This window comes from Sus scrofa, chromosome 6 (assembly GCF_054392235.1).
Source record: "Sus scrofa isolate SSC_HxYL_T2T_F1_AM1 chromosome 6, Sscrofa_HxYL_maternal_Yorkshire_Landrace_v2.0, whole genome shotgun sequence".
In the NCBI taxonomy this organism is placed as follows: Eukaryota; Metazoa; Chordata; class Mammalia; order Artiodactyla; family Suidae; genus Sus; species Sus scrofa.
The window spans coordinates 73635917-73658768 of record NC_139388.1 but is presented as its reverse complement, the minus strand read 5'-3'; the positions used below and the strand labels follow the sequence as shown (position 1 = coordinate 73658768).

The 22852-nt window shown below is 44.6% G+C and overlaps 1 protein-coding gene and 1 long non-coding RNA gene across 7 annotated transcripts in view; both read left to right on the top strand.

Moving 5' to 3' along the window:
- Positions 1–22852, top strand: part of RERE (arginine-glutamic acid dipeptide repeats) — a 403553-nt gene that overhangs the window by 216532 nt on the left and 164169 nt on the right. For all 6 annotated transcript variants that reach the window (XM_084962664.1, XM_084962662.1, XM_084962666.1 and 3 more), the window contains 2 exons: positions 17122–17227; positions 19379–19475. In XM_084962664.1, coding sequence (XP_084818790.1) covers positions 17122–17227; positions 19379–19475 — 203 coding nt within the window. The remainder of the gene's footprint in view (positions 1–17121; positions 17228–19378; positions 19476–22852) is intronic.
- LOC146402544 (uncharacterized) lies at positions 43–6426 on the top strand. Its single transcript, XR_014807029.1, has 2 exons — positions 43–3048; positions 3716–6426. It is a non-coding gene; the product is annotated as an uncharacterized LOC146402544 (long non-coding RNA).

Genomic DNA, 22852 nt, shown 5'->3' with positions numbered 1-22852 from the left:
TCTTTAGGACCACGGTGTTTTGTTGCTGTGGGTAGGCACATTGTGTGTGTGTGTGTGTGTGTGTGTGTGTGTGTGTGTGAGAAATATATACATGTGTATAAATTGCCATTCATTCAGTCACTTATTCTTTGCTATTAGTTGACTGTCTGCTATGAGCAGGGCAGTGTTTAGCTCCTGAGAATGGCTGGGAGCAGCTTTGAAGATACTGTTACCCTGGTGGCTCTTAGCTGCTCTTGGGGTGCTGGGTGGGGATGCAGACAGTTACAGTGGGGCTACGTGTCCTGGTTCTTAAACTCTGAGTCTGGGAATGTTCACACCTCTTTTGCGATAGTTTGTGTGGTTTGCACATTTTCTCGAGACACAGAGGTCTTAGTAAAGGTTCAGACCATTGTCCTAGAGTCCGAGTTGAGGGATAGTTAGCAGATATCGATTCCGTCGTAAAGGCAAATGGGTAGTAGCCTTTATCAATTCCCCAGCTGTTGATTCCGCTGTCTCCTCTTTCGTGTGATGATATTAAATTTTCTTGGGGAGTTCCCATCCTGGCTCAGTGGTTAACAAACCCAACTAGCATCGTTGAGGACGCCAGTGTGATCCCTGGCCTCGCTCAGTGGGTTAAGGATCCAGTGTTGCCATGAGCTGTGGTGTAGGTCACACATGCGGCTCAGATCCCGTGTTGCTGTGGATGCGGCCCTTAAAGGAAAAAAAGAAGAAGAAAAAAAGAAGAAGAAAATAAAGCATTTTCTTGGGTAGTGCTTCATTTTATGTCCTAATAATTACTTACTGCCAGCTAGCACTCTGACTGCCTCTCTTGTTAGCCTGTCTGACAGCAGTGTAGGGCCAGGAAAGGGTGTCCCACAGATCCTTGTACAGTGAGTCCGTACCTGGCTTTGTAGACTCTGATAATACTGCTGATAGGTGAATGGTGATTGTCAGCAGTCACCTGTTCATGTTTTCTTTAGATAATAAAAGTTTTTCTCACCTCAGAGAATTTGGGCTTAGCTTGATCCTTATTTTAAAGATGGTGGTTGGTGATCGGGGAAGAACTCTAAGGCGTCTTTTTATAAATCCGTGAAATTGAATTTATACAAATCCTGGCGACGGCATGAGTAACAGACAGCAACACAGGAGAGCACGGCCTTGTGCTTGATGGCTAGTTTAGATTTGGGCTCCAAGTGAGGACTTTAGGAAAGGTTTTTCTGTCCTTAAAAACTAGGAAATGAGTAATAAATCTTCTGTCTAGGGGGATTCCTGAGTTTCAGTGGGATACTGGCCAAAAACAAGGACTCTGTAGGTATTAATGTAACTGCCTCTTTGTTGGTAGTCTTAACAAAAGCTTCCTTTGTGAGTGTATTTATTTTTCATATAAAGGATCTTTTACTATTTTGTATTTTAACACAAGGGGCAGATGTCTTCAGCTCTGAGCTGGGCTTTGCTACATGTCCTGCCTTTTGAATGTTTCTTTCAACTTGGGCAGCTTTCTTTGTTAAAAGGCCAAACCCCTTAGTGAGATGTTCTGGGAAAGAGGACCCCTTGATATTTGAAAGGTGAGAAATCCGTTTAAGCCATGTGATGGCAATGGACAGCCCTGCTGCTGGGTCCTGCTTGTTTTAATGTAAGGGATAGATGCTCTGGCTGGTTCTGTTCAGTAATTGGATGTGAACTATATAAGTGACGTTTCGTGGCAAATGTGAGGGCACTGTGGATGGCACTCGATTTCTGTGTTGCTGCCTTTAGGCTTAAAGGCAGCAACCATAATGGAATTGAATTATTAGAGCGCATATTCAAAGATTAGTTCAGTGCGTTTGCACCACCCTTCGTTGTTAGGTAACTGTTTGATTATCGTGCGTGACACCGGCTATGTGTGATTTATAGTGTCCGTGTGTGCAGTGCAGCAGTAGAAATGCTAATAAGGCTGAGTGTAAGGAGAGCTGCCATCAATACTTTGTCAGCAGCTTCCTGCCAAATAGGCTTCTTGGAAGGATAATCTGTAATCAAAGAGGAGTGTGTGGAAATCGCAACCATAGACAAAAAATGTTATGATAAAAAAGAGTGTTCATTGCTTTCTTTCAGGAGCATCTTCAGTTACGTCTTATTCACGGCATCCTTCTTCCTCTAACTGTGTGTACAGCCTTGATGATCTGTCGCAGGATGAGGAGGAGTTGGCTTTACTCCATTTTCATTTCAGGGCTGGTTTTGTAAGGTAGCATTGAGTGGAACATTTCGTATTCAGTTAGAGACTCTCTAGGCTCTTTATTTTTGTTTCATTTTATTTTTTGGCCACCCATGTAGCATGGGCCAGGGATCGAACCCGCACCACAGCGGTGATCAAAGTCGCAGCAGTGACAACACTGATTCTTAACTGCTGAGCCACCAGGAGACTCCTCTGTGCCTTTTAATATCAGTAACCCTCTGAGCATTTTTGAGGTGAGGTGGTCTCTGTATGCGGATGGTAGGGCGTGTCTGAAGGCAGAGACATAGGTGGCTTTCTTCTAAAAGCAGCTGAAAACATGGATGACTCTTTTCTACAGTTATCCCTCGGTATCCTTGTGGAATTGGTACAGGACCCCCTGTGGACGCCCAGATTCTCAGATGCTCAAGTCCCTTACGTGCCAGGAAACCAGAAAATTCATGGGGCTCACTAGATTGCACCAGAGGGCATCTCTGTCTGATTTCTATGGTTTAGTGTGTTATTTGTGAAATGCATCTATGTCTTTCTCTGTTACAGTAATTTATTCTCATAGCTATGTAATAAATGCATTGTATGAATATACTGCAGCTGATCCTAAATTGTTAAGGATCATTTGGAAAATTAGAAAAAATTTTAAAACATCCCCTTCAGTAATTGAGCAAACAAGTAGATTATTAATCAGTAAGAATATAAAATATTTAACAGCACAGTCTAAAATTTGAGTTAATTGTCACATGTACATTGCAACCGAAGAATCCACATTCTTTTCAAGTATATGTGAAATATTTATCAGAAGTGACCATGTTGGGAGTTCCCCTTGTGGCTCAGTGGAAACAAACCCGACTAGTATCCATGAGAATGTAGGTTCGATCCCTGGCCTTGCTCAACGGGTTAAGGATCTGGTGTTGCCTTGAGCTGTGATATAGGTCGCAGATGCGGCTCTGATCTCCTGTTGCTGTGGCTTTGGCTATGGTGTAGGCCAATGGCTGTAGCTCTGATTCGACCCCTTGCCTGGGAACTTCCATATGCTATAGGTGCGGCCCTAACAAATAACTAACTAAATAAATAAATAAAATTAAAAATAAATTTCATCTGAGAAAATGAAAGGGATGATGAAGAGCTCAAATTAATGAATTAATAAGGAAAATGTACATTAAAGATTAATAATATCAGAAGTTGCTCCTTTGAAATGACTCATGAAAAATTCCTATAAAGATGATGAAGGAAAGAAAGAAAGAAGGCAAAAGTGACCAGGATGAAGAATAACCTGGGGCAGCACTGCAGATCTTATAGGCTTAAGCTATCAGAGAACATGAATGCTGTTACCTTAGTAAGTTTGAATATTTTAGCTATGGTACTAAACATTCAGAGACACAATTTTTTTTTTTTTTTTTTTTTTTTGTCCTTTGAGGGCTGCACCCTCGGCGTATGGAGGTTCCCAGGCTAGGGGTCTAATCTGAGCTGTTGCTGCTGGCCTATGCCAGAGCCACAGCAATGCCAGATCCTTAACCCACAGAGCGAGGCCAGGGATCGAACCCATGGTTCTTAGTCAGATTCGTTTCTGCTGTACCATGACGGAACTCCCGAGACAAGCTTAAAACAGACTTGCACACACCTGAGTAGGAATGCTTAGAGTATCAGCCTTGGTTGTAATAGTAAAAAAACTGGAAGTGACTCAAATATCTATTGGCAGGAAAATGTTGAAGAAGTTGTGGCACATTGAACATAGAGGTAATATGTATCATGTAAAGCGAATGAACTAGGGCCTAGGTGAGTCACACAAGCACAATGCTGAGAAGGCAGAGCAGACTGCAGAGGAAATCAGATGATGGTATCATTTATGTAAAGTGTAAAAACCATGAAACAGTACCGTATAGAGTTTTAGTTACATGTACACTGCAGGAAAAAGCCGCGTGAAGGACTGCATGGTAACGAGCACCAGTAATTCAAGGCAGTGGTTACTGTGTTCCCTTGTGGCGGGCCTGTCAGTTTTAAGAATCTGGTGTCCATTGTCACTGCTGTGGCTCTGGTTACTGCTGCGATGTGTGTCTGATTCCTGGCCCAGGAACTTCTACATGCCTCAGGCCCCCCTCTCCCCGCCCCCCAAAAAGTGGTTACCTCTGGGGGAGTAAGAAAGACCTGTCTAAAAGGAGAAGCTTCTTCAGGTTTGGTCATGCTTTATTTCTTAAAACATGTTTGGTTCTTGGTTGTGTTATTTTTATACCTGTGTGCCCGTGACATTTTTCGTAATAAATTCTATAAAAGACAACCTTCCAGAGTTTTCATGAGATAGAGACTGAGGTTTCTGTGTTGTTCCTGTTGTAGGCTTAAAAAAAAAAAGCACAACCTGAAGTTGAGAGTTAAGTTTATTTGGGGCAAAATTAGGATTTAAGTCCTGGAGACAGCATCTCAGGTAGCCCTGAAAAACCACTGTGGGGAGGTGAGGTGGGAGCTAGGATGTCTTGGAGTTTTTGCAGCAAAGGACAGGGAGCAGGACCAAAAGAGGCCTGGGCTCCCCCACACCATTCCTTTGATGTGCACCTCCGCTACTGGGGCCAGGATCCTGAGTTTTCACAGCCCTCTGGGCGCCCCGGCTCACCCTTGGAGGTGGCTGTGTTTCGCAGATGACTGAAATACTGCCCCAGAGAGGCAGGGGAATTATTAAGATGAGAGGAGGTGCGTGCAGCCAGGCACACTGTTGGCAAAGTTTCTTGCTGGTCTCATGAAGGTTACAGTTAGGGCGCCTGGGACAGTCAGACAGTTGAGCAGAGCAGTGAGATCTCAAGCAGGATTTATTGACTAGCAGAGTGGCCGGGAGCCCTGGGCAGGAGATTCACAGAGTCTCCTCCGCCCTGCCACTGGGAGAGCATCAGGCTGGGGTCGTGTGCTGCGTTCTGTAGGTCCAGGGTGGCAGTCGAGATCATGGCATAAAAATTGAGCTTTGTTTGTCCTTGGAAAGTCAGCCGCTTCCTGGTCTTGGTTGCTTCGCCTGTGGAGGTGCGATTCAGTGGAGACGGCAGGTCCGGGTCCACTGGGTCAGTGAGTCATGCGGGGTTATTCTTTCTTAGGCCTTCCTTTAATTTCCACCTGAGTTACTACCAGTCACAAGGAGCAGACGTCACCATGAAGGATTTTCGTGTTTTTCTAGAGATGAGGAGATGCAGGAATCGGGCCCCTGAAAATAGCTCGCTCTTTGAGGAGCTGCCCTCTGGTTTCCTGGAGCACGGGGTGCCTCGCTCCGCTCCGGGTCTCCACGCCCAGCTCTGCTCAGGGGCCGCCGTGTGGAGGCTGATGGCGCGTGCCCATCTCCACGCCACACTGGACGGAGCAAGTGGGGTATGGGTTTACCAGGGTTTTCAGCCCCCTTCTCTGACTATGTGAAGCAGGCATTCATAGTAGCTTTTTCTTGCCACCCTTAGGACTTTTTGAGAAGACAGATATTTTTAAGGAAAACAATATCCAGAGAGACTGAATAAAGTAGAAGAAATGTTACTAGGATTATATGATTACTAAGTGGCAATTTTCATGGCTAGTGGCTTTTTTTGTAAGCACCTAACCTCTTTTCCTTTCTGAAGGACGGAGAGATTGGCAGAGGATTTGTCCTTCCGTGGGCTGTTAGCTCTGCCAACCCTGGGACTTTCTTCTCTCCTGAATCCTCAGTATCTTTTCCAGAACAGTGGTGTGAGACCTGGTAGAAGCTCATTGAAAACTGGTTACATGATTTGAGGAGATTGTACTGTGTAAAATTAATTCAAAAAAATTTTCACTCCCATAGCTATTATAACTGTAACTGCTATAATATTCTGGGATTTTGGAAGATTTAAAATCTCAGTGGCAAAGTTTGAACGAGCTCATTATTCGATGTGGAAGCACACGGGGCTGTGTTCCGTCGTGGTCTTTAGCTTCAGCCGGGGGAAGGAAGGGCCACAGCTGACTCAGAGCTGTTTTTCTCCATGCGAACATCGCTGCGTGTTAACACGGAGGCAGGAATTGAGAGTAGAACATTTTTCTAAGGTTCCCTGGCACTAAAGCTTTTTCAGCAGAGTGGACGCATCAATTCAAAAGGAAGTTAATCTTTTTGTGGTAATGGAAATATTCCCCATCTTGATTGTGGTTGTGGTTACACAACGCATTTGTCAAACACAGTTTTACTGTGTATAAATTATATCCTCAGTAAAGCAGATTTAGGGGGAAAAGAACCCAAACAGATGAACCAAAACTAAAACAATAAAACAAAACCCCCAAATTAAAACGTTTCTGAAAAAGGATAGAGGATGAAGGATTTTAAGGAGAAAAGGTTTTTCTTCAAATGATATTAACATTTATATAAGTTGTATTAGTGCTTGAATGTGATGGGATATATGCTTGTCAGAAATTATCTGTTTTAAAATGAACTGTGGCCCTGGTCATGTGCTCTTTGATTTTCTTCCTTTCTTTTTTTTAAAAGCAGCATTTCCTCAGCCCAGCTCATACTTGACTGAATACACCGATCGATTATCTGGGGATTAACTAAGCCTTCTCATTTCCTGCTCTCCATTTCTCCTCCAGCAGGCCAGCAGGCCTTTGTTGTCTGGCTTGTGGACTGAGATAAGCTATCAGGGCATGTTTGTAGTAGGAAAATGGTTGTAGATGGAACAGTTATAAATAGACTAACCGGTATTAAAGGTTACAGTCTTTCTTTCGGTTTAAGACAAAAAGGAGAGAAGAATAAATAAGATGCTCAAGACAAGACAGCCTGGGTCACATAAGGTAAAATAGCAACATGTAAATCTTTAGGATTCCTACTGATTTCCCTCTTTTAAACCAAATTATCTGAATTCTTTTATTGGTAAGTTGAACATGTTTGCTAGCCGTAGTTGGATTCTTATTATTAATGTAGGCTGACTTTATTTAAATTTAAATAATTTTTGAATCTCTATTGTTAGTGTTCCTTAAAAGTCAAATACTTAATTCTAAAAATCTTGGTGCCACTAAAAGGCATTTTTATTTTATGGTGTTACCAGCTCTACATTTTGCAGTTTAATCCGGAGAACAATGGTATAGAAGGATTATTAGCTAGAAGGAGAGGAAATGCTGGATTCACAGGAAATGGGTGTGTTCCATCTCTGTGTAAGATGAATGATGGTTGAGGACAGTATTGTAAGCTAAAAGTCTTGTTTCTTTCCCTTAAAAGTTCATGTTGTTTGGGTTTTCTTCGGAGGCATCGCCGTTTCTGAACTGGCCATGAGGTTGCCTGGCATGGCGGATTGCTAAATAAAAGTTGCCCAGGTTACTACCGATTTTCTGCTTGCGTGCTTTCAGCTTTATATAGGTCACCGTTGTTTTGAAGTGTGCCTCTTTAGCATAGACCTATTTATAATCTGGTTTGGATCAATTTTAAATATTTCTCAATATCACGAGCTCACACTTTAGAAGGAAAACTCTTACATTGAAACAAGAATCTTCTTACCTAGATTTTCTTCTCTTTTTAACAGGAATTTCACTTCCTGCCCACTCTGGGACTATCTGATGGCATACCTAAAAATAAAATCTTCTATTTTACCTAGTATCTCACTTCTAAATGCATGTTTGCCCTAACATCTCCCGCCATGGCTCCGTTGGGGGAGCCTGTGGAAACTGCTTCAGCCACCAGGGAGAGGAGGGCATCCGGGACTCCATGAGCTTGTTCATGCCTTCTGAGGAGCAGCTGTTCTCAGTGTGGTCCATGCGTCTGTGGGGTCAAGCTCGTTCATGATTGTACCAAGGCATCCTCTGCCTTTTTCACTCTCATTCTCTCATGAGTGTGCAGTGGAGCTTTACAAAGGCTAAATGATGTGTGCTGAATAAAAGGTTGAATAAAAGATCAGATATAAGAATCTGTTTTCTTAAGCCAAACATAAGAGAGATTTATAAAAACATAAGTATTACTTGCTTCCTAAATTGTTCGTTTTAAAAGTATAGTTACTTGGAATTATTTACATTGGCATGTAATGGGGTTATTATCATTAAATGAGTTTGTAAAAATGTCTAAAATTTTTCCTTATTTCTTTTCTAATATAATACATATTCATAGGCTATAACCCATATAAACAAAAGCTCTCTGAATTCCTCAATAATTGTGGTGAAAATATGGATTCCTGAGTTTGAGAACCACTTCTATAAAGTCCATGTTGACTCAATGAAATCTTTTCAAGGTATGTCAGCATCAGTTTTTTATTAGCAAAATCTGTGATGTAGCTTGGTTAACTTTTATTTCTAAAATAATGTGATAGTTAAAGTTTTGAATCTTTCGGAGGATTTTGGAGGTCTGCGGCACAGAGTTCTTCCTTTTTTTTTGTCTTTTTAGGGCTGCAGCCGCAGCATATGGAGGTTCCCAGGCTAGGGGTCTAGTCGGAGCTGTTGCCGCCGGCCTACGCCAGAGCCACAGCAATGCCAGATCCAAGCCGCGTCTGCGACCTACATACACCACAGCTCACGGCAACGCCGGATCCTTAATCCACTGCTTCTCACGGATACGAGTCAGATTCATTTTCACTGCGCCAGGACAGGAACTCCTCCTCCTTTTTCTTTAACATCCTTTGCTGTCCTGCCCCGTCATGGCTTTGTGGCAGTGCCCTGTAGCTTCCCTGGCTGTCAGGTACTAGAAGGAATCGGCTCCCTTCGAATGAGCAGCCCCACTACCACCACCAGCAACAGCCAACATGTTGCACACATGTTAACCTTGGTAGCATTTGGGGTTAATTAAAAGAAAAGTCAATGGAATATTTAATTCCCTTTAGGAGGCATTAAGAGTACTTTGACAGTTTCTCATGGTGCTGCCTACAGACAGCTATTTTCTCTGCCTTTAAGGGGGAAATCTTTTGGGCCCAATAGAAAATAGGTGGTTATGGATTTATCTGATATAATCAAAATGCCTAGAAAGAATACTGGCTTTTAGGAAGGGATTTAATTTGGGTTTGGTCAGCAGATTTTGGGGATCCAGGTGTTGGGTCTTCATTTATCTGTGAAATTTCATCTTCCTAGCTTGACCCTTCACCTTGAATTTGGGGGCACTTTAACTCCTGACTCTGACCTTCAGTATTTTTGTCAGGATGGTGTACATCAACATGATTCAAGAGGGAATTATAGGAATATTCTTTAGTTTGGTCAGTCTGCCCCCATGTGCTGAGTCCTCCTTTAAGTGTAGGTTATCTATGTCTGTGTGATAAAAACTTGTTATTCATTTTAGGAGGACAAGGACAACAGGTTACCTAGGGACCCCGCCTCCTATCTCTCGAGGCCAAGAAGGAGGAAGTTTCCCAGGGCTACTACCCCCCATCCTCAGTTTTGGTCTTGCCACTGCAAATCCAGGAATCTGCTGTCTGAAAATTCCATTGTTCATACATAATGTAATGTAATTCCTCGATAGAAATTGCTTTAATAAGTTTCAACTCCATGATTAGCAGTTGAGATAATTTTGTTTTCATGCACCTTTTTGGTCCTACCACTAGTACATAAGACCTCATTAGGAAACAGTGATTTTTGAGGAGTTTCCGTTGTGGCTCAGTGGGTTAAGAACCTGACTAGTATCTATGAGGATGAGGGTTCAATCCCTGGCCTTGCTCAGTGGGTGAAGGATCTGGTGTTTCTGCAAGCTGCAGTGTAGGTTGCTGATGCGGCTTAGATCCTGCATTGCCTTACAGAGGCAGGTGTAACAGAAAGAAGAAACAATGATTTTGAAAATTATTTCTGATCATCAGAGCCTGAGTTTCAGCACAGTTTTAGTTGCATCATCTTTCCTGGGAGTTGTATGTAACCAGCTATCTGCATCTTTTGGTTGTAAACACTGTGGAAAGTCCTCTCCCATCCTTCTCGCCTCACCGTCTGATACCAGATGCTTTAAATCCTCTCACACAGACTCAGAAGCTGATGCAATCTCTTGAAACCAGTCTTTTGGATTGAGTGCCGCAGCTTTGGAAAATCAGCTCGTAACAGCCTTGATTCTAGTGCCTAACGGTAGCAAGCAGCTTCGTTTAATGGATGTGGTTTGTGTCTGTGTTTCTTTCATCTATTTTAATCTCCTTTATTCATTTTGCTAGTTCTGTGTATATCCCGTGTAGTCCCAGGTTTTGTCGACTTGTAAATGACAGTACCTGATAAGTTGCTGCTTGGGTTAGTCAAGGTTCTCCCGAGAACCAGAACCAGTAGGACGAGATGTGTGTATCTGTCCCCTAGCAATTGTCTCCTGAGGTTGTGGAGGTCGAGAGTAACTTGCTGTCTGCAAGCTGGAGGACCAGGAAAGCAGGTGGACTGCCTCAGTCTGAGTCACAGGCCCAAGCACCAGAGGGCCTGCTGTCTGCGTCCCAGAGTCTGAAGGCCTAGGAACCGGGGCTCTGACATCCGATGGAAGGAAAAGATGGACGTGAGAGAGGAGGAATAGGCTCTTCCTTCTCCTTTTTCTGCATCCAGGCACCGGCAGATTGGATGCTGCTCCTCCACAGTGGGGAGGGCACACCCAGAAGTCATATGTTACCAGCTCGCTGTCTGGGCACCCCTTCGCACAGTCAAGTTGGCGTGTAAGTTAGCTGTCACACCAGTCAACAGGTTGCTGTGTTAGAAACACATGTGTTGTGGTAGAGATGTGCCGTGATTATCCTTCTGTGGCAGGTCAGTTCAGTAGCCGTTGGGCAGTGGATTCATCTCAGAAAAGGACAAGACAGCTGTGGGCCTGTACTGGCCTTTGCTCCACCCTCGCAAATAAGAGCAAACAACATGTTTAGTGAATGTCTCAGTACATTAGGGAGAGCACATGATAGGTGATTATTAGTGGGAGATACTTAGAGCCCTTTCTTCTCCTTTGGGAAAACGACTCTGGAGTCTGTGTTTTGCCACTGGCCCTAACCCCCTGGTTCCCATGCCAGGGCAGAAGCTGGGGACGGGTGGACCTTGATGGCCAGAGCCCTGATGGCACTTCGTGTTCCTGTCACTCTCTCATGGCATTTGGAGCCCTGGTGGGCATAGGGCTCTTTGGATAGAGAAACGGAGAATGTTAGACTGCTAGTCTCATGTTAGCAGTGGAGTAGGAGCTGGAAAGAACATTCCAAGACATGTCCTACCTGATTTCATTTTGACATTAGTCAGTCCTGACGTTTGTCCACAAAGTTGAGTAGAGGTGACCTCCTGATGGGGCAGAAAGCTCCTCTGTAGCTTGATTCTCTCGTGCATATCCAGGCGTTTGGCCTTTGAAGATGAGTGAGCTTAGACCCCATTGTCTGTCCCTACCACCGTGTCCCCAAAGGCCTCGTGGGGTGACCTTCCCAACAGGCCTCACCTGGCTGTGAGTGTAGAGCTTGCACTATTTGAAATGAGTTCCCAAGAGCTACGCTGTTAAGAGTGGGGCGTGTGCTGCTCATGCACCCGACCGGTGTCCCTTCAGCCCAGCCTCCTGTTGGCCTTTCTGCTCCCCGTTGCATACCTTGCCGCCTTCTGGTTGTCAGTGGTCTTACTCTGCACGTTTAATTTCGGTTCTGACGTTGAGTTCGTTGTTTCTTAACCTCTTGCCTGTCATCACAGAGCTAGAAGTCCTCCCTGTTCTGCTCCTAAACACCTGCCATTAAGCTGTCTTTTTTCCGAACCTCGGTGGGGATGTGTTTCGTCCCCTGTTAAACTCCTTACTTCCTTGAATTTACAGACATCCCTCATTTCGAGACATCCAGGCCACGGCTGTGGGCAAATCTGTAGTCTGAGCCGGAATCAGCTCCTCGCCGTTTCTGCGCAGGCCCTGAGAAAGCTTGCTGTGCTCAGTCAGTCAGTCTCTCATGAAACAAAAACTGGTGGCAAATAGCAACTTGCCAGTGGGCTCCTCCATGTGTTCGGAAGTGCACCTCAGGATGCCTTCGCGGAGGAAGCTTTTCACCGCTTGCTTCAGCTTTGTGTTTAAAGCGTGTCCCTTTGACCTTGATCCACTTGTCCAGTTATGTCACCAGTCAGTAATGAGGCCCATTTGTTAAAAATACTGGATATGTTTTTGAATTGTCGCAGAAGTGAAGAAACTTCCCCCATGCTGCTGCTTGTTTTTTTGTTTTGTTTTGTTTTGTTTTTGTCTTTTTCTAGGGACGCACCCGCACCCGCACCCGTGGCATCTGGAGGCTCCCAGGCTAAGGGTCTAATTGGAGCTGTAGCCGCCGGCCTCCACCACAGCCACAGCCACAGCCACGCCAGATCTGAGCCGCGTCTTCGACCTACACCACAGCTCAGGCTACACCACAGCTCAGGGCGACGCCGGATCCTTAACCCACTGAGCGAGGCCAAGGATCGAACCCGCAACCTCCTGGTTCCTAGTGGGATTCGCTAACCACTGAGCCATGACGGGAACTCCTACTTGGTTTTTTTTTTTTTTATGTTTTGTTATGGCTTTTGATAAGCATAACTTTGGGCCTCTCCAGAGCTTGGCTGCTCTCTTCATCTGTAAAACAGTGATAGTTTTATTTATTTATTCAGAGCCGGGCCACACTATTTATATTCATTCATTTCCTGCTTACAACCTCATGAGATAATAGACTGTTACTTTTTCCTCATTTTATATATGAGAAATTTGAGATTTGGAGAAGCAGTTGACGACAAAGACAGCGTAGTAAGGTGCATAGCCGTGATTCAAACCCAGGTGGTTTAGATTGAATCAGAGGATCGCGGAGTTCACTTCTGCCAGTAATTTTCTGTGATTTTGAGCAGAGTGTCTTTGCCTGGTGAAAAGTGTAAAGAAAGTGAAGGTTTCCTGTGGTGCCATCCAAGCCTTGTGTGTGTGTCTCTCGGAGGTGGCTTTGGGAGGCTGTGGGGGAGGGAGTGTGCTCTGATCCCTTTGGCCAATCATCAGCACACAGCAGTCTGCTTCTGAGGAAGATGACATTTTACTTCCCAACGCTTCTTTGGGATGGAAATGCACCTGGTGCCATCGTGTGATACCGAGGAAACACGACGGGTCTCTCCCAGTCCCATTTCATCTACTTTGGAGGGAAGAAATCGAGACATAAGCGTGTAAGATGAGGAGTCCCGCTAGTTCTCTAGCGGTTGAAGGATCTGGCGTTGTCGCTGCCTCAGCTTGTGTCACTGTGGAGTGGGTTCCATCCCTGGTGTGGGAACTTAGGCATGCATAACACCCCCTCCCTCCCCCCCAAAAAAAAGCAGGTAAGATTGAACCAGACCATGGAGGTCCGCTTGTTCTATTCTTTGACTTACCAGATCGCTGGGAGAGCCCACTAAGGGCAACCCAGACAGGAAGTACTAAGAGCCTAGATTACCTGACTTAATCTAGTACTCTCTGAAATAACGCAGTGCCTTACTTTATAGATCTTTAGTCTTAACTAAGTTCCTGGCTTATTTAGGAAGATTGTGTCTATTACAGTTACTTACATTTGTTTAGAACTCTTGTTTAACTTTGAGTCTGCCTACCTTTGTTGCGTTCCATCCGTGGAATTCAGAATCTGGAGGCTTTTTTTTTTTTTTTTTTTTTTTTAACACAATGCCGCCACTCCCTGGTTGTTGAGTAGTATTGCATTAGGAAATCCAGTAGGCTTTCAACTTCCTTTGTAAAGGCTGATGATGGGAGTAATATATCTAGGTAGCAACTAGAGTGGTCCTTTTGTGAGGGTGAAATCACTAAGTGTCCCTGGGCCAGAAGGTGACATAGATATTATACCTCAAAAGGCCATCAGCATCACTGTCTTGGTTCTGAAAAGTAGACAGTGTGTGATTAGCACTTATGGTACCTTTGAAAAATTATTTCTGTGGCTCTTCGGATTTTCATACATATGAGAGATGTTCTGGAAAAGCATACACTTTCAACGCTGTTGCTAGAATTGCTAGTAGATGGGAAGTCCCTTGTGCTCCAGGGCGTCACTGTGCCTGTTGAAGCATCCGTTAGCCCCTCCATGACTCTCGGTTCTTGATAGAAACTGTGTTCTGGAGAAGGTGTAACCCCTGCAGTTCACAGCAGAATTCCTGCTGTTTTCTGTGAAGCACTGCTCATAGTCACCTGCTACCAGAACAAGCAGTACTCTTTTGGGTACCCACTCCGTTCCAGATGCTTTTCCCTTGTTTTAATTTTTCTCATGAATCCTTCTAGTTCGGTTACAGAAGAGGGTAGACTCAGAATCTTAGCAATGTGCTCAGAGTCCTGTAGTGGGGAAGCCATGGAGTCAGGCTGTGAACAGTGACACTGCAGTACTTACCTGCAGTCCTTTTTCCAGCCCGAGAATGCTGGAACCAGGCTCTAGCCTTACGTTCCAGATTAGCTTTCCTGAAAAAGGAAACTATTGGAGTTGCCGTCGTGGCTCAGCCAAATGAACCCGACGCAGGTGTGATCCCTGGCCTCGCTCAGTGGGTTAAGGATCTGGCGTTGCTGTGAGCCGTGGTGTATGTCATAGACATGTCTCGGATCTGGCGTGGCCATGGCTGCAGCGTAGGTTGGCAGCTGTAGCTCTAATTCGACCCCTAGCCTGGTAACTTCCATATGCCTTGGTGCAGCCCTAAAAAGACAAAAATAAAACAACCAGAAACCTATTAGATCATTAGTTTTGAATCGGGAGTGTTTTGTCCCTGAAGGGACATTTGGCCATGTTGGAGCATGTGTTTGGGTGTCACCAAAGGACAGGATGCTGCTGGCAGCTAGTGGTAAAGGCTAGGGCTGCTGCTCAGCATCCCATGATGCACCGGGAGGCCCCGAGGCAGACCTACCGGGACCCAGTGTCAGGAGTTCTTAGGTTGAGGATCCCTCATCCGACGGTATATTTACTTAAGTGAGTTTATCCCTGAGTACTGCCAAACGGGCCCCCCCACCGCACCCCACCCCAGGTGTATGTCTCCTTCTTTCTGCCATGAGCACTCTCATCGTGGTCCTGCCTTTTATCATCCTGCCCAGCTGTCCTCCCATGGCCTCCCTGCCCGTGGCTGTGGTCAGCAGTGGAGACGGGAGGCTCCATCTGTCCTAGAGAGTTAGACACCTACTAAAGCCCAGACCCCAGCTGGGATTCAGTTCTCAGCATCACTCCTGTGCTGTGCGGTCCGCAGATGGGCCACGTGCCTGGGCCTCATGTATGTCTTGTACTTGGTCTTTGTCTTTCTCGGGTCTCTTCCTTGGCCCCGGAAACAAACCTATTTCCCATTTTCCCCAGGTCAGGTGTTACTTCCTCCATCGTCCCTTGCTGAAAGTAATTGTCCCTGTCTGTAAACCCCTATACTATGCATAGCACGTATTCTTTTTACGTAGTCTCCTGATGTATCCTCTTTTTCCCACCTGCAGAATAAATGGTGTAGAATATAAACCTACAAAATGGATAGAACTAAAAAGTACCCATTACGGAGTACTTTGTAAACAATCTACTTTATTCAAATCAGTAACGGCGCCCTATTTTTGTACGCCTGTTTGACACAGTTAATTGCAAAAGTAAGAATCTTATTGTTGATGTTTTACTTTGGAATAACACATTAGAGTTCATTCAAGACTTTTGGCAGTTGTTTTCTTTCTGGTTCTTTAAATGGGTTAAATATTTTAGCAAAGCTAATTTTGAGCCATCCCGGCCTTTTAGGAAGGACTTTGTGTCTACCTCTCACTTAAGCAGAAAGCGTCTTTACTTCATTAGAGAATGCTTCTTTAAAAACTTTAGGATTTAGGAGTTCCCGTCGTGGTGCAGTGGTTAACGAATCCGATTAGGAACCATGAGGTTGCGGGTTCATCCCTGCCCTTGCTCAGTGGGTTAACGATCCAGCGTTGCCATGAGCTGTGGTGTAGGTTGCAGACTCGGCTTGGATCCCGCGTTGCTGTGGTTCTGGCGCAGGCCGGTGGCTACAGCTCCGATTCGACCCCTAGCCTGGGAGCCTCCATATGCTGCAGGAGCGGCCCAAGAAATGGCAAAAAGACAAAAAAAAAAAAAAAAGGATTTAGCTATCTCCTTTATAAATACGAGCCCTCTCTCAAATTTTAACTCCTGTTTGTTTCTGACCCGCTGACTTGTGATGAGGAGGGAGGCGCTGCTTAGAGGAGTGGTGCAGCGCTCACCTTGGATGGGTCTCCTCAGCGGGGTTGGAAACATATTTCCTGAGCCCTGGGCAGCCTTAGACACGGCCACGGCCACATTGAGATGCTTCACAACCAGGCGTGGAGATGCTCCTCTCAAGTTCTAGCCCCACAGCCTTTGAATGAAAAGATAGCGTTTGCTCCTGGCTTCTTTGAATGAACTAGGAACAAAGTTGACTTTTGGATATGACACGGTTAAGTGTGCCCCTAGCGTTAATGGGACCCTGGTCGTCAGAGACTTCTTGCTTATTCACTAATATTTGTGTGCAGGGTGTTCTGTTCTCAGGAAATTCAAAGAGGGTCCTGGCTCCAGGGACTCTAGAACCTTCCTCACCAGCACTGATGGCTCTGTCCGTTTGCCCTAGAGCAGTAAGTGCTGATAAATGGCAGGAAGTGCAGGGAGGACGTGGTTTAGTTTGGATGATCGGCAAACTTCGGGGAGATGGCCGCGTGCGAGGCCTCGCTGCTCTCTAACCCACTGCCCGCAGCGGCCTCGGCAGTGCGCTGCTGCGGTTTATAAGTATTTGCCCAGCGTCATTAAGGTGTAAGATGGAAGAAGAATGTGTTCAGACAGTACTGTCTAGTTAATGCTAAACAGACCAACATAAGGTTGAATGAATTAGTTAATCAAAATGGAGGATTTATGGATTCAAGTTTGATTTCCTTTGTTTCCTGAAATCAGTAACTTTGAGGGAGAGGGTCAGAGCGGTGTTATGGCCGGGATTTTTCAAAACGTAAAACTTGACCTCACGATTGACCTACGTATTTTTGTGGTCCTGGCGGTAATTCTGCGTCTCCTCCCCTGCCTGTCCACCTGTTTCCAGGGGCTTGTGGTCATGGGTATGGTTTGCACCTGTGGGCACCCAAGGTCCTGTTCCTAATGCTGTTAGATTTTCCTTTTCAGAGTAAGAGGGACCATCTCCTCATGAACGTCAAATGGTACTACCGTCAGTCTGAAGTTCCAGATTCTGTGTATCAGCATTTGGTTCAGGATCGGCATAACGAAAACGGTAAATATGTCCTGGTTTGATTCTCACACTGTCGTAGCTCTGGACAAAGGTCTTCCTAAAAACTCACTAAATGGAGATAACCGGAAAAGTTTTCCCTCAAAATCCTTTTTCTGAAGATATTACTCAAGTGTTCACTTTTTTTGTGGGGGGAGGAAGGGAAGACTGTGTTTTTCCACTGTTTTTGCCTTTAAAAAGAAACAATTCGGTTATGAACTAATAGTATCTTCCCCTTAAACTTGGAGTAGATATAGATCTTCTTTGGAAATAACAGTAACTTCATTTTTTAATTCCTTTTTGTCACCTACTGTTGAACTAATGATACTTAAAACCCTGCAGGATTGTACTTTGTTTCTTTTTAATAATTTGCATTGTTGAGTTTCTCTGTATTAAGGGCTGCGAACTTCAGCTTTCAAAGCAAAGCTTTCCTCAGTGTGTGGGACTTGAGCTTGACTTTTAGAACAGTTGTTGGATGGTTTGGAACATCTTTTATTTTTTTCTCCCTCAAGCATCGTACTTTCTACCCGGTAACTTTATTGACACACATGAGATTATGCACGTGAAATGCATATTTGTTCAGATGTGTAATAGCTTCTTTTCATTGACTCTTTTTTTGGAGAGGCGCTAGACCTCGTTCTAGCGGATTTCGCATTTGTTACCCAGTGACTGTATGAGTTAGATCTTGTCACTCCCCACTTGCAGATGAGGAGATCGAGCCTCAGAGATGCCAAGGGAGTTGCCATGGCTATAGGTCTTCAGAATGGAAGCTGGGAGCCAGGACCCAGCTTTCTCTGGCCCTGACGCCTGTGCTGTCTCACTCCTCCACCCTGCTTTTGGTGACAGTTTTGAGTCAATAAACCAGAAATCAAAAACAGTTTTGAAGAATAATGTTTTGGAGTTCCCGTTGTGGCGCAGTGGTAACGAACCCGATAGTACCATGAGGTTGCGGGTACGATCCCTGGCCTCGCTCAGTGGGTTAAGGACCTGGTGTTGCCGCGAGCTGTGGTGTAGGTCACGGACAAGGCTCAGATCCTGTGGCATTGCCGTGACTGTGGTGTTGGCTGGCAGCGGCAGCTCTGATTAGACCCCTAGCCTAGGAACCTCCGTATGCCGAGGGTGCGGCCCTAAAAAGATAAAGAAAAAATATATAATGTTTTTATATTTTACTGTTTTTTTTTTTCTTTTTTGAAACTATTAAAATTTCTGTTACAGCAATTAAATGATGGTTCTTTTTTTGTTTTTTAATAGCCGCACTGTGGCACACAGAAGTTCCCTGGGCCAGGCAGGGCTTGAATCTAAGGCACAGCGGCAACCTACATGGCAATGCCAGATCCTTTTACCTACTGCACTGGGCTGGGGATCGAACCCATGCCTTTGCAGCAACACGAGCAGCCTCGGTCAGATTCTTAACCCACTGTGCCGTGGCGGGAACTCCAGTGGTTCTTTATTAAAAATAATAACTTGGGAGTTCCCGTCGTGGCGCAGTGGTTAACGAATCCGACTAGGAACCATGAGGTTGCGGGTTCGGTCCCTGCCCTTGCTCAGTGGGTTAACGATCCGGCGTTGCCGTGAGCTGTGGTGTAGGTTGCAGACGCGGCTTGGATCCCACGTTGCTGTGGCTCTGGCGTAGGCCAGTGGCTACAGCTCCGATTCAACCCCTAGCCTGGGAACCTCCGTATGCCGTGGGAGCGGCCCAAGAAATAGCAACAACAACAACAACAAAAGACAAAAAAACAAAACAAACAAACAAAAAAAAACAAAAACTTGGCTCTTCTTTCACACCATCCTGGAATATTTAGCAATAAAATATAAGATACACAGGACCACTACAAATTTCACTAGTTTACAAGTCACTGAAATATGATAGTTGCATCTTCTTTTCCTTTTGTTTTCCCTTTTGTGCCTAATGCATTTCAGCAAAGGTGGGGACTCAGTAAAGTACACACATCACAGGACACTTGCTCCTGTTCCTCGGGCTCCTGTTACCCCTCTACTCTGTTTTGGGGACCAGGTCGGCTTGAATAGTGTGCTTTTCATGGTGGGAGCGGAACCTGAAGGGAAAGCTGTGTTAAATGTTCCTGATGGTTGTGGGGAGCTCAGTTTCATATCCTCTTAATTCATTCCCCCTCTTTTTTTTTTTTTTTTTTAAAACAGATTCTGGAAGAGAGCTCGTCATAACAGACCCAGTGATCAAGAACCGAGAGCTCTTCATTTCTGATTACGTCGACACGTACCACGCTGCCGCCCTTAGGTAAGCGCCGGAGATGGGCGCCAGGTCGTGTGTTTCGCTGAGCCCCAAACGGGCTGCCCTCTTCGGTCACCATGTTCCTCAGGCCGCTCCCCGTGGGCCCAGCAAGCTCCCCACCCCGGCCTTGACTTGGTGGGTTATTGGGGTCTCGGAAGTTGCCTCCGTCTTCACTAGACTGTGTGGCAGCGAAAACTGCTTTTACTCCTTTCCTTCTTTCCTTCCTCCCTCCCTCTTTATAGTTTTCTGTCATTTCCTTGAAGGTTGGTGGCTTAAAATAGTTATACTGAGGTATTTGGTTTTTTGGTTGGTTTTTTTTTTTTTTTAAATAATTTTTATTTTTTCCGTTATCGCTGGTTTACAGTGTTCTGTCAGTTTTCTACTGTATAGCAAGGTCACCCAGTCACACATACATGTGTACATTCTTTTTTCTTTATAGTGATTTTTATTTTTTCCATTGTCGCTGGTTTACAGTGTTTTGTCACTTTTATGCTGAGGTGTTTTGATGGTCTGCAGATTATTTCCTAAAGATTCACTTGCTGATAACTAGAACAGATAGGTAAAGAAATGGATGAAATGAACATGGCAGCCTGTAATTATCTGAGAATCTAGGCAAATTTTACAGTTTTCATTGACCTACTCTTAAATTTCTGGGTGTGTGAAAAAGTTCCTACTAAAATCATGGGGAATTGGAAAACCGGTATTGAAGATTTTCTTCTGCGGTACGAGTGCCACTAGTCTTAATATCTTAGGTAATAACACGGAGAGCCTTATATGTGGGCATCTGCTCTGTACCTTCCCAGAAACAGATAGCTATTTATTCTGGTATATTTTGTATGTAAGTGGAAGAATTTGGGCTTCTTGTGTGGTAGAGGGAGTAAGACAAGTAATTTTCTTATACCTTTTTCCCCACTAGAAATAATAAAATGGTGAAAGAACTGCTTTGATTAAAAAAAAAATACGCCTTTTGGAGTTCCTGTCATGGCGCAGTGGTTAACGAATCTGACTAGGAACCATGAGGTTGCAGGTTCGATCCCTGGCCTTGCTCAGTGGGTTAAGGATCCGGTGTTGCCGTGAACTGTGGTGTAGGTTGCAGACGCGGCTCGGATCCCGCGTGGCTGTGGCTCTGGCATAGGCTGGTGGCTGCAGCTCCGATTTGACCCCTAGCTTGGGAATCTCCGTATGCCACGGGAGTGGCCCAAGAAATGGCAAAAAGATTAAAAAAAAAAAAAAATGCAGTTTTAAAAAGTCATAGGGGCAACATAGATGGAGCTAGAAATCAACTAAGTGAAGCAAGTCAGAGAACTGCAAATGCCGCCAGCAATGGCGAATGCCAGGAATCTGACAAAAAATGATACAAAAGAACTTACAAAACAGAAACAGTCTCAAAGGTTTTGAAACCAATGTCTGGTTACCAAAGGGGAAATGCCGGGCGGGAGGGATGAATCAGGTGGTGAAGAGGGACCCATCCGCGGGGCTGTGTGTAAGGTAGGCAGGCAACAGGGCCCAAGTGTAGAGCACAGGGAAATCTACTCAGTACCGTGTCATAACCTGTCTGGGCAAAGAATCCGAAAGGGAGGTGATGTATGTACATGGATAACTGATTTTATTTTTTATTTTTGCTTTTTTATGGCCACATCCGAGGCATATGGAGGTTCCCAGCCTAGGGGTTGAATCGGAGCGATACACTATAGCCACAGCAATTTGGGATCCAAGCAGCGTCTGTGCCCTACACCACAGCTCCCGGCAACGCCGGATCCCCAACCCACTGAACAAGGCAGGGATCGAACCTGTATCCTCATGGGTACTAGTCAGATTCATTTCCTCTGAGCTGCAGTGGGAACACTTGTATAACTGATTTGCTTTGCCATACACCTGAAACTAATAAAACTTTTTTCTAAGTCAGCTGTACGCTAATAAAATTAATTTTTTCAAGAGATATTTTAACTCCACTGAGGTTATCGTTACAAAGAAATCACCCCTTTCCCAGCTCCCCTTTATTACCTTCTAGGATGTTTGGTTATGGTCAGACTTAATCAAAACACTGTTATCTCATTTAAAACGTATTTGATGATTAGATCCTTCTCTCTACTCCAGTAATACCGACATAGTAACTAAGCATTAAATGTTTCATTTGTTTAAAAAAAGGGCATAGGGATTGATTGGCTTTTAGCTTAACTACAGTGAGATACAATAATTTTTCTATTGTGTTGCTCCAATAGCTCTCAGTAAAGCCATCTCAAGTCTCTCGTGCAAAGCTACATGGCTAAAGCCAGTTATTTCAAGGCAAATTAATAGCAACTTTTAATGTAGGATATGTTTTGGCAAACTTCTTTGGGCCAGATACTCTTTCACAGGGTCTGTTGGAAAGTCTCAGCTCAAGTATTGTATCGCAGGAACTGTAGGTAACCCTGTAAATAAGTGAGGTGGCTGTGTGCCCCTGAAACTCTATTTGCGGACATTGAAATTTGAATTTCATTTAATTTCTACACGTCAGAAGGTATGACTCTTGATTTATTTTTTAGCCGTTTAAAAATGTAAAAGCCGTTCTTAGTTGTCAGGCTGTGAAGACCATGTGGTGGCCAGATTGGGCCTACGGAGTGGAGGTTGCCAACCCCTGCTTTAAGGAAACGCATGGGTATGTGATTAAATTGGGCTGCTTACAGGCCTTTCGATAAATTTAGAGAATCCCTGTAGTGTTTGATAAACTTCTTCTTGGCAGGGGCTCTCCAGTCTTAAACTTGGATGCTGAGCAGAGTGAGTTAATGGAAGGCTGGATGGATTGATGGGACTATTAAATTGTTAGCAAAGACAAGTGGCTTAATCCTGGGATTTATTTCTTATCCTGCTTTGCATGCTCCAGACCCCTACTCCCACTCATCTTCTGTCTTGTTCCATTGATTGAGGTGAATGGTTTTAAGCAATTTAGAGTTGACGTTAAAACAGGTAAATATGCGAGATATGTAACTCTGGTTACTCAACACATTTTGATGTATTTGCTTAAAATGAATGTAGTTGAATATTTATCAGAGACTGTCCAGATTTGTAGACTTATTTTATACTGTTCTAGCATTTTCAGAAGAATTCGTTGGCCCAGATCATTCTAGGTGGACTCAGAAGAGTTTACTTTAACTAGGTTTACGACCGTGTCTTCTGGAAAAGAGCATAGTTGTGTAGGTCACTGTTTCTTCACTGACCACCTAAGAGGTGGGGTGCTAGAGTGCAAATTCCATAACTTCTTTTCACTGTGTTTGTGACGAGAACCATTATAGATGAGTTTTTTGGTTTTTTTTTTGTTTTTTGTTTTGTTGTTGTTGTTGTTGTTGTTGCTGCTGCTGCTATTTCTTGGGCCGCTCCCGCGGCATATGGAGGTTCCCAGGCTA